Genomic DNA, 13,024 nt, shown 5'->3' with positions numbered 1-13,024 from the left:
GTGGGTTTTTGTAAGATATAAAAAGGAAATAAATTAAAACTTGAGTGAAGTTGTACTTTTACCATACGCTTGACGTGAAAAAAAAAAAGATAAAAATCAGCAGCAAAATGAACCCACTACATTTGTCGGCATTGGATGACTTTGATTCAAGTCTCTCAGAAGGATTACCACTAACTCCAAAACAACGTCAAGTATATAGACTGGCCAAAAAGTATTTTGTTTCTACTCAAGGGCCTGGTAGCCTTGAAGAATATGGAAGTTTAACGGCATTGAATAGTCCAAAGCATCAAAAAGCATTACAAGCCTATCACGGAAATGTTGGCGATGGTGTATACAAAAATACGTCTGCAATTGATAATGCACTAAGATATGCTAAGACGTCGATTTTTTACAAGCCTATGGTTGAGGACGAAAAAAATGATATGAATAGCATGATGCTACCTGAGGAATCATCTCAATCTAATAATAGTTTGAGTAAGCGTAACTCTGCAGCGACATTTATTCAATGGAAGCGTGACACTTCTAACAATTCTTTGGAAGAATTCCCTGCGGTATTTGAAAAATCATCATCATTGGTAGTTGAACGCTTGCCAAGCTCTGCAATGAAAACTTCCAGCAATAACACAAGTTGGAAAACCCAAAGATCATCTAGTCCCCCATTGATTATCACTAAAAGATTATTGGCATCTGATGAGTTTGAGTGTACTGATCCGAATTGCAGTTGTCGGCAAGGTACTATTGATAGTGGTATCTTAGAGTCGTTTAGGAACAGAACACAAGTCCCTACAGAACGCGAAATAGATTTGCCATCACCCATAAGCACAGACTCATTTAATTTTTCTGCCCTTTGTTCAAGTATTGGATCCAGTGCAGACTATAGTGACGGATATTTTTGTGATATTGATTTGTTTAGCCCGTGCGCTGATCTGAGTCTTGGAGAGTGCATTAAAAAAAGTAATGATGATGAAACTTGCAAAGAACATTCGGCCAGCCCTGTGGAATTTAATAAAGGGTATAAAAGTGAAGGAAGACATGACGGGCTGCGAAGACGAGTATCAATGAAGTTGAAACGTTACTGTCAAGTTGCGATTCCGGCCCAGAAGCTGACTCGGCGGCTATCAATGCGGGCCAATGGTGGTGGTAGTTGATATAGTGTAATAGTGTACCGTATGAGTGAATGTTTTTAAAAAAAAAATTATTTAAAGAGAGAGAGACCTATCGTTTTATGATTTCTATCCTGACACATATACATAAACAAAAAAAGGTTCTTTAACAACTAACAATTTTTTTTAGAAATTAAATTATAGAGGGTTTCTTAAAAAACTACCAAATGACTATTGAAGCCAAAAATGTTACTATCGGTGTGCTTGCGCTACAGGGGGCGTTTGCGGAGCACGTTGAGCACTTGAAACAGGCGGCGTTGACGCTCCAGAAACACTCCATGGGGGAAAATGGGAGCATTAGAGGAGCGTCAATTCGCGTGATTGAAGTGCGAACTGCCGAAGAGTTATCTATTTGTGAGGGGCTTGTTATTCCTGGGGGTGAGAGTACAGCCATCTCGCTTGTTGCAGAACGCACAGGGATGCTAGAGCCACTACGTGCCTATGTGCACGAACTTGTTCATCAAGGACAACCGGGAGAAGAAAGAGTTTTGAGTCAGGGCCGGGCCGTGTGGGGGACATGTGCCGGGCTCATTTTAGTTGCTAGCGAGGCTGGCGGGTGTCCTGCTAGAGGTCAAGAAATCCTTGGAGGATTAGATGTGAAAGTTTCTCGAAACCATTTTGGAAGTCAGTTAGACTCGTTTATTGCACCACTTGAGATGCCTATTTTAAAAGAACTTGGGTCAGAGAATGGAGCTCCATTTGAAGGTGTTTTTATTAGAGCACCTGTTGTTGATGCTGTCAACATTTCTACGGCCAAACCTACATTGTTTGGACTTGGAGAGAAAAAGAAAGCTATTGAAAGAGACATTGAGAAGAGTTTGGTTGTTCAGGCGCCCAACCCAAGCGCTGAGTGGGTGGAATTTGTTGCAAACAATCCTGTTGAAGTATTGACAACGCTGGAGCGAGCCGGGGGAGAGCTGTGCGTTGCAGTGCGCCAGGGCCGAACTCTAGGGACAAGTTTCCATCCAGAGTTGACTTCTGACTCTAGACTTCATCAATGGTGGATTCAAAAGTGCGTTTTACAAGCCTAAAAGCATAGAATATGTATTTTCCGTTTCATAAAGACCTTTAAGCCAATGAAGTTTGTATTTTTTTTTTTTTTTTGAAATTTTTATTTTATTTTATAACAATGAAATATCCCCTACAAAAAACAGAAGCAACCGAATTTACTGGGCCATGGTGATCTCCACATCCACACCAGGCTCAAGGTGGAAGTTGGTGATCTTGTGGACAGTAGAGATGTTAGAGTACAAGTCAATAACACGCTTGTGGACGCGCATCTCGTAAGTGTCCCAAGTCTTGGAACCCTCACCGTTGGGGGTCTTTCTGGTGGTGATCTTAAGGTGCTTGGTGGGGAGTCTGATAGGGCCCTTGAGGACAACCTTGTCAGTGCTCTTGTCGCCAGTGAAGGGAGCGGCACGCTTGATGATATCAGCAGTGACTAGAAAAGCATGTTAGTACGATAGTTATTAAAGAAAATCAAGCAAGCAGGCAAGTGTGCAAGCAAGCAAATAACATCGACGAGCGATCCCCTAAGCCATCTAAAAACAGCCAAAACATTGGGTATCATCTTCATCGACAAGAGTATATTAAGAAATACACACCCTTCTCAATCTCCTTGACCTTGGTCGAGGTGAGGGTAACGCGGACCTTCTGGATGGGAGCTTCGTCCTGGATCTCCTTTTCCTTGTTGTAGCTCATTGTGTACTGATATGTGCTGTTGTGCTGCGAACGACAAGACTTGACGGCAAGATGGGCAGGAGAAAAAAAAAAAGGGGGGGAGTGAGAAGGGAAAGGGCAGACCAGAGGCGGGCACGCACACTCCCAGAGGCTGCCGGCGAAAAAAAAAAAAAAAAATTTTGCGCGGCTCGGGGGGGAGGTCTAAAGTGAGTGGTCACGTGAACCCTAACCCTGTAGTTTCAAACATATTCCAAACAGACAGACGACAAATTCTGACATCAAAGTAATTACAGAAACTAAAGCAGTATCGTAAATTCCATAGAATACTTACTTCCTTTAGAGTTTTTTAGCTTAACTGAGATGTATTTGATGCTTCGTCAACGACTTCACGATTCCGACCGGGTCTCTTTTGTGTGTGTGTGGGGTGGATCTAATGTGTAATGTCTTTGGTAAACAGTTGTTACATTTTTTAATTACAACTATTTTTTCTTACAAAGTCACAATAATCTATGTAGACGTACGGCTGAGCAATTTTTTTCTAAAATTTTTTTTTATATTTGAAAGAGTCGCCCATATCAATTTAATATGTATGAATATATGAGTACGCAGCTGCGTATATTTCAAACTGAAAATACCAAAATAGTAGTATTGAATGTGACTGTCTTTTATCATGTGATTTAAATATTTTGCCACCGTAACTATCACCAAACCATCTTTTGCAACAGGTCTTTTCAATATGTGCGCCATGATGAAGTGCTGGAGCGAAATAAATTAAAGATGTCGCGTAAATTAACATCAAAAAAAAAAACGCATATGATTTTCAATTATAACTAAATTGTTTTTTTTTTTTTTTTTCAGAATTGAATGTTTCAATTGCTTACAATGTCATTTGATGAGCTAATATAAGTTTACAAGTTTTGTTTAGGTCTAACCATCCCATACAAATTTCTACCAATGGATAACCATTATAACGCGCCACCAAAAATACGCGTAAACGCGTTTTTTATTTTTATTTTTTCCTTATTTGTGCTTTAATGTTATTTCTTTCTTGCCAACCCAACCACCTCCAACTACCACTATTTACAATATCGCCTAACAACCACCAGTTGCCTAGTCGCTCCAACCACTTTGAAATAATAACAAACAATAATAAATATCAAAAAAAGGGATCATCGCCAGTTGCTTTCATCATAAACAATTATCTGGCAAACCCCTTTTCATCAGGTCAATAATACATCAGATGGACCCAATCTCCCCTCCTCCACAGAATAGCACTGTGCCTAAGCTTGCCGTAGGAGCCGCGCCCTCTTTCAGAGCTTCTTCTACTTCAAACCTCCCATCATCATCACCTTCGCGAAACACACTCGGTTACTCATATGTCCCGTCTTCACCAAGTCATACAAAGTATCGACACGTTGATTTAGCTTCTTCACTTTCTCCGTCGTCTCGCACTGATCATATCCAATTGCAGAAACATTCACAACACCCTACAACTTCAGTTAGGGAAAAACCAGCACATCTGCCTCCCGTAAAAGCATTTACTGCCTTTAACAAGCATTCATCATCGCTACCACCACCAGTAACAAGTTCCCTTCCTGATTTTGACCCATCGGCTCTTCCTGTATCATCCACAGGAGGTCAGTTTTACGATACTCCACCATTAACTTCTGGGAAAGATTCGCAAAATGTTAAAGTCCCCATATCCTCAAAGATACCAAGTAGTCCTGCTATTCTCGGGTTCCACACAATAAATGGATCAGCAACAGACCATTCCAGCATAAAAAATCATTTGCTCGCTAATCCTTCTTCTGGGAATTTCACACATAATATGAATCCTGGCGAAATTTATTCACTGTCAAGTCCAGAAGCTCTTTTAATCAATGGCCGCTCGCCTCGTGAATACCCTGCAGGAGATCAGGATGAGGAAGACGAAGTTGATCTTACCCTCATTCAACAATTTTCAGACGGTTCTTTGCAGGCAAGTGAAAATGAATATGGTTACCGAGAGGAAGGGCAGGTCCATGATCAAGTGAGCATTGGCTCATCATCTCCTCAGTACTACGACGACAATGATGATAATGATTATGGTGAAGATGATGGAAAACAACAACCTGAACAACCCCAGTTAGAAGATGGGTACAGTTCGCCAATAGAACTAGATATGACTCAAATTCAAGATGACGAAGAGGAACTAGAGACACAAGAAGAAATACAAATGCAAGAAGAAATTCAAAATGAAATTCCTCAAGCTCAAAGAATAAAAGATTTTCACAAAACTCAAGAACAAATTCAACAGATTGAAGATGACCATGAATTAGAATCGAATCCAGTCACTGATAACGACCACATTTTTTCTGCGCCATCTAAGGTCCCTGGAATTCACACCCCACGCGCAGCCATCCGCAAAATAGCTTGCAAAAACGCACCCTTTGCCGATGTTCGAACCCCGCCATCGCTTACTGAGCGTTTGAATAACGGCTCAGGCGCCGACTCGGCCTCCGCTGCGATTCAAATAACAGAAGCCGCATGCCAGAACTATTATGTCCCTGGAATTGGTGTTCCAGCAGCTCCCAACTTTGACGACCTTAAACTGCTCTATGGTCTGGGTCCACCCATTGCACGTGAACATCTGTCACCCAGTATGTGCACGCGTGCGGCAATGCGCATGCGTGAACGTCTTCAGCGCGAAATTAAGATTCGTGAGCTGCGCGATCAGATCAATGAGCTGCGGAGGCTTCGAGGTGCGCTTATTGAAGGCGAAGACGAACAGGAAAAGGCTCAAAGTGTCGCTACAGTCACAAAATCTACAGAACAAGCAAACAACAATCGCAACCACGGACTTGAGCCTGGGTTGCAACTGGATGTTCAACAGCCCATTGAGGAAATCGTCATGAGTCCCATCAACCATTCCAGTCCCTTGAACCAATCAAGTCCATTGCCCCTTCCTCACGATACAAACCAGGCGACTATGCATTCAGCTTTTATCAATGCAGCTGCTCTTTCGATGATGTCTTCGCCTCCAGGAACTTCTCAAGCCTCTGTCATTACCAATGTGTCGTCGTCGTCTAGAACCTCGTCTCCAATGCATGGTCTTGGTGTGATTGGTCACCAAACCTCGCATGGCACACACAATATCGATATTGCACGAGCGGCTGCTGCTGAAACGGCAAAATCTGCAAAATCTGCAAAATCTACTGAAACATCAAAAATTAGGTTGCAGCAACAGCAGCAACAAAATGATGCACAATATTATTATTCCAATGAACAAGGATATTCTCACAAAGTTCCGTCCCGGGCTCCAACTCCTGGAGGGTCACACAGCCGACCTCATTCGCCTGCCACCGTATCAGCATCTCTGCAGGTACACGCTTCGACACCTACAGTCTCACGAAGTCGTGGTCAGTCGCCTGTCATTTCGGTTGCATCAGCTTCACGTATTCCAGCTCATGCCCTTACACCTGGAGTTTCTCGGAGCCGTGGTCAGTCACCTGTGACTTCGGTTCACTCAAACTCACGTCCAACGGCTCACGGCTCAACACAATCTCGTGGCCAGTCGCCTGTTACTTCAGCCTCACCCACAAAATCCATTCAAGTACCGCCTTCTGTTATCTCAGTGTTTGCACGATCTGGAGCGTCACGGCGCCAGTCTGAGAGATTTTTTTCTGCAGCTGAAATCCATTCGCGTCACATTACTTCTTCACGAAGGTACTCTTCTCCACTGTATAGTTACCTGGAGGCACCTGTCGATGGTTCAGAAAGCAGTAGTAACAGGACATTTGAGGCAACAATGCCAGCACCGGCACCAGAATCTTTTACACGATCTGGGCAGTTGCAAGGGTCAGAAATGGAAATCCGAATGCAACAACTAGAACGTGATAATAGTAGCTTGCGGCGACAGGTTGCGGAGCTAAAGAGATGGACGGGAATGTTGGAGGAATATATGGGCACGATGCGGCGGCAGCAGCGGTTAGAACTGAGCATGCAGGCCATGACTAAGCAGCGCCTGGCGCGCGGACCGGCTATACCCGCCTACGAAATAGAAGAAGAGGAAGAAGAAGAAGAAGAAGAAGAGGATGAGGATGAGGAGGAGGATGAGGATGAAGAAAGAATAGAGATTGGTGAAGAGATGGATGAGGAAGTTGACGAAGAAGATCCAGATGATGTAGAAACTAGTCGCGAGGAGAGAGTATTTACACGTCGCAGAAGCTTTATCAAAGACGTTCCGCCTGTTGCATACTACTCCCACTCTACCTCTTCGCAATCATCTGGTAGCCCACGCTCTCGCATTCTTATGTCTGCACCCGTTCGCACTCGTCCACTGGCTCACCGCCGGCGCAGACACACCGATACTATGATGGCTGCTGACGAGCACAGACGCTCCTACACTCAGACACCTTCTGTCCAATACCCGCCTCGGAGTTACCAGCCAACCATGGCTGCGGCTCTGAGCACTGCCCCGGAGTTTTCTGAGCAGCACGAGGCATGGTCTTGTCATGCTGAGAATGGATCTGACGATGGTGCTGGGTATGCCGAGCACGAAAACGGTTCTGAGTTTATAGACGACGAAGACCACCACCACCACAATGATGAAGCGAGTATTGGGGGGAGTGGTGATGTTTACACGGGAATTTCTGGGTGGCAGGGCAAGAAATTTGACTGGACGCGACGTCAACAGCCCAAACAACAACAACAACAACAACAACATTTATCATCGTCTGACGTGTTAGGTGCAAAGAAACCGGGCCCTTTACAACGTCGGAAAAAGCTCCAGAGGTCGCATTGGTCACAATACGCGCCTCCGCCACCTAAGTATGGTGGACTTGTCGAAGTGCAAGATGAAGAGACATTTCGACAGCAGCCGCTGCACGAGTGGTCGGCAAGCTCAAGAAGACGCCGTAGACATACTGATATTGTGCGGCCTGGAGGTGTTAAACGAACAAGATCTTGATTGTTATTGATTGCTTTTGTATTATTTATTATATGCATTGATTTTTATTTTTTTTTATTTTATTTTATTTTTTTTATTTTTTTGGGGGGGGGATGGGCCATAATAATGTGTGAGCCGCAGTGTCTTTATTTGGGTATTAATTATAGAGAAGAAAGAAAAAAATTTTACGGGCAATAAAAAAAAATCCTCTAGAAAGATAGTTTTAAGATCACCATCTTCATCTCATACATAGAGAGAACAACAACAACTTTAACAAACAAACACTCTTAAAGAATCACATTTATCTCTTTTTTATATTTTTTTATTTATTTAAATCAAAAGTACTATACAGGAAAACAAAAAAAAAAAACCGAGAAAATTAAAAACTCGAACAAGACAACGAAATAAAAAAATTTTGAATAAAAAAAGAGAAAACGCCACTTCTTTTTTTTTTTTTTCATCATAGAACATCATGTCATCATCATAATTATAGTCATCATCATTATCATCACATCGTCACTCATTTACTCCTCCTCAGAGCTCGAATCAGATCCGCCGTCATCGTCATCGTCATCATCATCAGAGTCTCGCATGCTAGGTCCACGGCCACCAGCAAGAGCCATGCCTGCACCAGATGCACTCACCATCAAATCGTGGCCACCGCCATGGCCGCCACTGCTGCTGCTTCCGCTGCCACCATTGCCTGCACTACTGTTGGTGCTTCCAACTCCGTTGCCACTACTACCAATACCATTACCAGCGTTGCCGCCAACTCCTCGGCTGTCATCATTTACATATACAACGTCATTATCACTCATCATCATCCCGTCGTAATCATCATCCCGAGACGCAGCAGCAGCTTGTTCCTCGGCCCGGTCAAACTGCTCAATCTTCTTTTGCAGCTCCTCAATCTGTCGTGTTTGCTCAGCCTCTGAAATTGGTTTACCCTTGCGCTTAGAACCAGAAGGTCCAGGAGAACCTGTGCCAGCTGCTGGAACGTTAGATGCATTGTTAGCAGCACGCTTAGTTGTCGAATTGGCCCGCGGACGCTTGGCCTTGACAACATAATCGTAAAGCTTAAGGACAGTGGCAGGGTTAAGCTGGTCAATTTCGAGCTCTACTTCTTCCTGGTTATCAGTATTAAGATTGGGCATTCCTTCCTGGATAAGCTTCAAAACGTGACGCATCTTCTTTTCCGGTAGAGTCTGGCACATGCGTGAAAGCTCTTCCTTCATTTCATAGGTAACATAAGCTGTAGGTGCGTTATTGGCAGCAGCCGTGGCCACGTTTGACGCATTAGCAGCAACCGCTGGTGACGAGGCACTTGCATTTGGTCCAGTACTACCACTAGCAGAAACACCGTTGGCATTGCTTGCACGTCGGCCTGGACCAGCGGCACCAGAAGCTGACTTGCGACGAGTGGTTCCAGCGCCACCACCTTCCTTGGCACCACGTTTGGAGCCGCCGGCAGAACCATTTGTTTTCTTCTTCCTTCGCTTGCGTGCATCACGAGCTTCACGAGCCTTTTGCAATGCTTCACGTTTCATTTTCTCCAAGTCCTTCTTCATACGCTCGAGTTGGGCTTCAAGGTATTTGATACCTGGATCATCACGAATAAGCTCACTATCAGACAAGTCAGATTCTTCTTCAGACTCAGACTCGACAGGAATAGGAGGTGGAGAGGGGGCAGGAACAGGTCGGTCAACCCATTTTTGATCAAAAAGAGCTTCGAGACGGTGACCCATAAGATTAACAGGGGATCCCTCAGGATTAAACTTATAACAGTTGCGAAACATGAGACGTACATCTTCCTCAAAAAGCTCAGCAGTTTCATACTGGTTTGTATTAAATTTTTGCTGGATGGTCGATAAGTCCATGGGATGCTTAATGATTTTAAAGTACGAAGGGCAGTTGAGAGCAACAGGGTCAACAGGCTGCAAAAAGGGAAAGTTAAAGGTTTCGTGCTTTTTGCTCATAAGTTCTTTTAAGACGCCACCACAAAACCGTAATTCAGCAGCGTGTTTTTTCTTTCTCGGTTTAAAATCGCCATAAGGGAGGTCTTTAGATTTGGGAGGATGGATTTCACGCTTCGGACGGCCATCTACGGATGAGTCGCGGCGAATTGTAGGAATGCCAGAGGGTTGTAGAGCAAAAGGTTTGCTAGCTTCAGCAGCTGGACTGACCTTCTTCAGTGGACCCTTTGAAGAAACTGAAGGGTTAGGGTTGGTGGTTACCTTTGTTGAAGCCGGTACAGTAGTAGATAGAGTAGTAGTAGATGAAGTATTTGAAGTTGTAGCAGAGGCAGCGGCAGCAGCCTTTGATAGTTTTGATTTAGCTGGAGAAGCAATGGCTGGTGTTGATGCTGCCTTATTTGCAGCAGCAGATGTCAAAGAAGGTGTGGTGGTAGTAGCTGTGGCAGCAGGGGCTGGTGAAGCTGAATTCCGAGCTGTGGCAGCGACGCGTTGATTCTTAGCGCCAGCTCCCGTCTTCTTTTTGGGTCTTGAGTTGGAGTTTAGGGCAGGTTGTTCATATGGAGGCATATTATTCATATGCTTATCAAAGGAAGCCTTAATGTTACGAGCCATGTTTGAAATAAAAGACTCGGGGCCATTGAAAAGCACACAGTTAGAGACAATAAGGTTCATGTCAGAAATGAACTCCGAGACGCCAGTATAGAGACTACCAGTGACCTTACGCTCCATAGTTGATAAATCCATCGGGTGTTTGATAACAGTGTAGTAAGTGGGGATATTGAGTTTGACATCGTCAACAGGGTCGATAAATGGGCCAGCATCTTTGAGACGCTTGACAGCACGTAAAGATGCTAGGGCAAACTTTGCTTGGTGTTTTGCTAGCTGACGAGGAGCACCTTCAGGAGGGTCACGCGGGTCTGCTGTAACTTGTGTTGTTGTTTCGACATGTTTAATATCCTCATTCTTGACATAGTCATCGAGACGTGGGCGCTTTGCTGGGACTGGGTCTGGATCTTCGTGTTCCAAAGTCTGGGCGCGTTTTGGGGAAGAAGATGGAACAGCAGTAGGGTTGTTTAAATCAGTTTGAGCAGTAGAAGTTGAGGAAGCTGAGGAAGAAGTAGAGGAGCCAGAAGAAGAAGTTGATTTTGACGCGTCTTCTGATTTAATTTCGGGTGAAGAAGCAGGTTTAGCAGAGGTATCATTATCATTACTTGTTGTTTTATTATTAATTAGGTCATTAGAGTCATTAGAAGAGGTTTTCGCGTTTTCATCTGCTATTTGTGTAGTAGTATCTTTGGCTTCTGTAGATGTTGGAATAGTTTCATCAGTCGTCAGTTGTTGTGTTGCTTCTTCTGTTTTTGACAAAGGTTTTAACGTTTCTGTTTCAGGCTCATTAAAAAGGTCATCGTTATCATCGTCATCGTCGTCATCATCAACGTCAACGTTATTATCATGTGGAGCATCCTCCATGACAACATCTTGAGAATTTGATGGGGGTGGTGACGAAATTGTATTTGTAGCGGTAGTTACAGAGTTATTTGATGAAGCATCGGCTGGTTGTTGTTGTTGTTGTTGTTGTTGTGGCGGTGGTGGAGACGCGACTGGGGTTGAAAGGTTATGAGCTGACATTGAGTCTTTTTCTTCTGGGAGTTGTTTTTTCAGGGAAACAGTGGAGTCTGCGGGAGTTTCATCATGAGAAAGGTCTGAAGTTGTTGGAGTTGCAATTTCAATTTCCTTTACAGACATGATGGGGGGGAAAGAGGAGGGGTGATTTTTATAAAAAAAAAAAAAAAAAAAGGATTTTATAAAAAAAAAATTGTAGGCAGATGGTAGGATTTATATATGTGTGTGTGTGTGGTGATTAAAAAAAAAATATTTAAAGAAGAAGAAAATAAAAGGGAAAGAAATAAATAAAAATAAAATAAAAACGCGTTTTTTTGTTTTTTTTTTTTTAATAAAAATTAATTATTAATAAAAAGAGACGCGTTAATGCCGTAAGCAGAGGCACGTCCGGGTAACTGCTAATTTGTTTATCTAACTTTTAATATATAAATTGCAAGAAATTGTAGGCCTAATGTGTGATTGGCTGAATGGTGGTGGTGCACAAAAAAACAAGTGGGTTAGGGTTGTATGTGATGAGTAAGTTTTTTGATTAGAAATTTTTAATAAAATATAAAAATAAAAAAAATAAAAAAAAATTGTGTGTGTGTTTTATGATGAGGAGAGAAAAGAAAAAAAAAAAAATTTTTAAAAAAAAAAAAAAAAAAAAAAAAAAAAACCGGGGGGAACCGCGTTGCTTAAGTACTGGCCCAGTCAGCTGAAAAACCCCCCAGCCCTCAGACTCATTTCTACATAGTCAAATCAACTCTCGCGTGGAGTTTCCAGCACGCTGCGCAAAAAAAAAATATATTTTTAATCACCACCACCACCAACAACGCCAACGCCATCATTTTCATAATAATAATAATAACACACAACAACAAATAAACAAACAAACAAACAAACAAGCGCCCCGCTCCCCCTTTAAAAGTTTAGAATTTTTAAATGGAGAAAAGGGGGGAGGAGGAGAGGGCATCACACACACATAATTAAAACCACAATGTAGCTAAGTCCCAAACAGAGAAATTGAATAAAACTTTTAAGCTGTAAGAAAAATCATCAAAGTATATAATTATGATGATGAAAATATTTCTTTTTTTTCTTAATTTGAATGGAAATCACAGAATCCGATTATTCGTTGTTGCCCATTTGCTGCATATTAACTGTGTGGTGAAAGGAAGGAAACAAAAAAAAACAAAAAAAAAAAGCCAGGCTGGCCACATAAAAACACACACACACATGTTTAGCGCCCACAGTGAAAAATTTTTAATATAAGAAATTGAGGGTTTTTTTTCTCTAGCGTCTTTCAAAACATCATCATAATCATATATATCATTATCATTGTTATAATTTTTTTTTTAAGATCAGTCAATATTCTCATCAATAATCAAAAACTTATTTTAAAAAAAAATTCTCATTTTTTTTGTTTAGGCTTTATTGTTGTTATTGTTATTATTATTATTATTGTTGCTGTTGCTGCTGCTGCTGCTGCTGCTGCTGTAATGGCGATAAAAAAAATTTTTGTGGTTCAACACAAAGACTAGCTCAGTCTCGAAAAAAAAAAAAAAAAAAAAGTTTATGAAGATGACTCAGAGCTTATCTGTATGAATACGAAAGAAGTTACAAAGTTTTGTAACTATTAATAAAATCTAAGTATGCGTCTTTATATTTGCCTTCCTAAA

At 42.3% G+C, this 13,024-nt stretch overlaps 5 protein-coding genes across 5 annotated transcripts; 3 read left to right on the top strand and 2 right to left on the bottom strand.

Annotated features, from left to right (window-relative positions):
• Positions 1-107: 107 nt before the first annotated feature.
• On the top strand, positions 108-1,148 carry SAPINGB_P001038 (uncharacterized protein; the record flags this gene model as incomplete). Its single annotated transcript, XM_031995761.1, has 1 exon — positions 108-1,148. One exon carries the CDS (start codon positions 108-110, stop codon positions 1,146-1,148), a length of 1,041 nt encoding a protein of 346 aa, XP_031851652.1.
• Positions 1,149-1,330: 182 nt separating this feature from the next.
• Positions 1,331-2,194, top strand: SAPINGB_P001037 (uncharacterized protein; the record flags this gene model as incomplete). Its single annotated transcript, XM_031995760.1, has 1 exon — positions 1,331-2,194. The coding sequence occupies one exon, from the start codon at positions 1,331-1,333 to the stop codon at positions 2,192-2,194; it is 864 nt and encodes a 287-aa protein (XP_031851651.1).
• A 135-nt stretch (positions 2,195-2,329) lies between these two features.
• On the bottom strand, positions 2,330-2,864 carry SAPINGB_P001036 (40S ribosomal protein uS10; the record flags this gene model as incomplete). Its single annotated transcript, XM_031995759.1, has 2 exons — positions 2,330-2,604; positions 2,768-2,864. The coding sequence occupies 2 exons, from the start codon at positions 2,862-2,864 to the stop codon at positions 2,330-2,332; spliced, it is 372 nt and encodes a 123-aa protein (XP_031851650.1).
• A 1,219-nt stretch (positions 2,865-4,083) lies between these two features.
• Positions 4,084-7,791, top strand: SAPINGB_P001035 (uncharacterized protein; the record flags this gene model as incomplete). The annotated part of the gene is made up of 1 exon (XM_031995758.1): positions 4,084-7,791. One exon carries the CDS (start codon positions 4,084-4,086, stop codon positions 7,789-7,791), a length of 3,708 nt encoding a protein of 1,235 aa, XP_031851649.1.
• A 503-nt stretch (positions 7,792-8,294) lies between these two features.
• On the bottom strand, positions 8,295-11,489 carry SAPINGB_P001034 (uncharacterized protein; the record flags this gene model as incomplete). The annotated part of the gene is made up of 1 exon (XM_031995757.1): positions 8,295-11,489. One exon carries the CDS (start codon positions 11,487-11,489, stop codon positions 8,295-8,297), a length of 3,195 nt encoding a protein of 1,064 aa, XP_031851648.1.
• Positions 11,490-13,024: the final 1,535 nt, after the last annotated feature.

The sequence above is a fragment of the Magnusiomyces paraingens genome, assembly GCF_902498895.1.
Source record: "Magnusiomyces paraingens strain CBS 517.90 genome assembly, contig: contig1, whole genome shotgun sequence".
NCBI lineage: Eukaryota > Fungi > Ascomycota > Dipodascomycetes > Dipodascales > Dipodascaceae > Magnusiomyces > Magnusiomyces paraingens.
The sequence above is the reverse complement of the archived record's forward strand: the minus strand, read 5'-3'. Positions and strand labels throughout refer to the sequence as shown.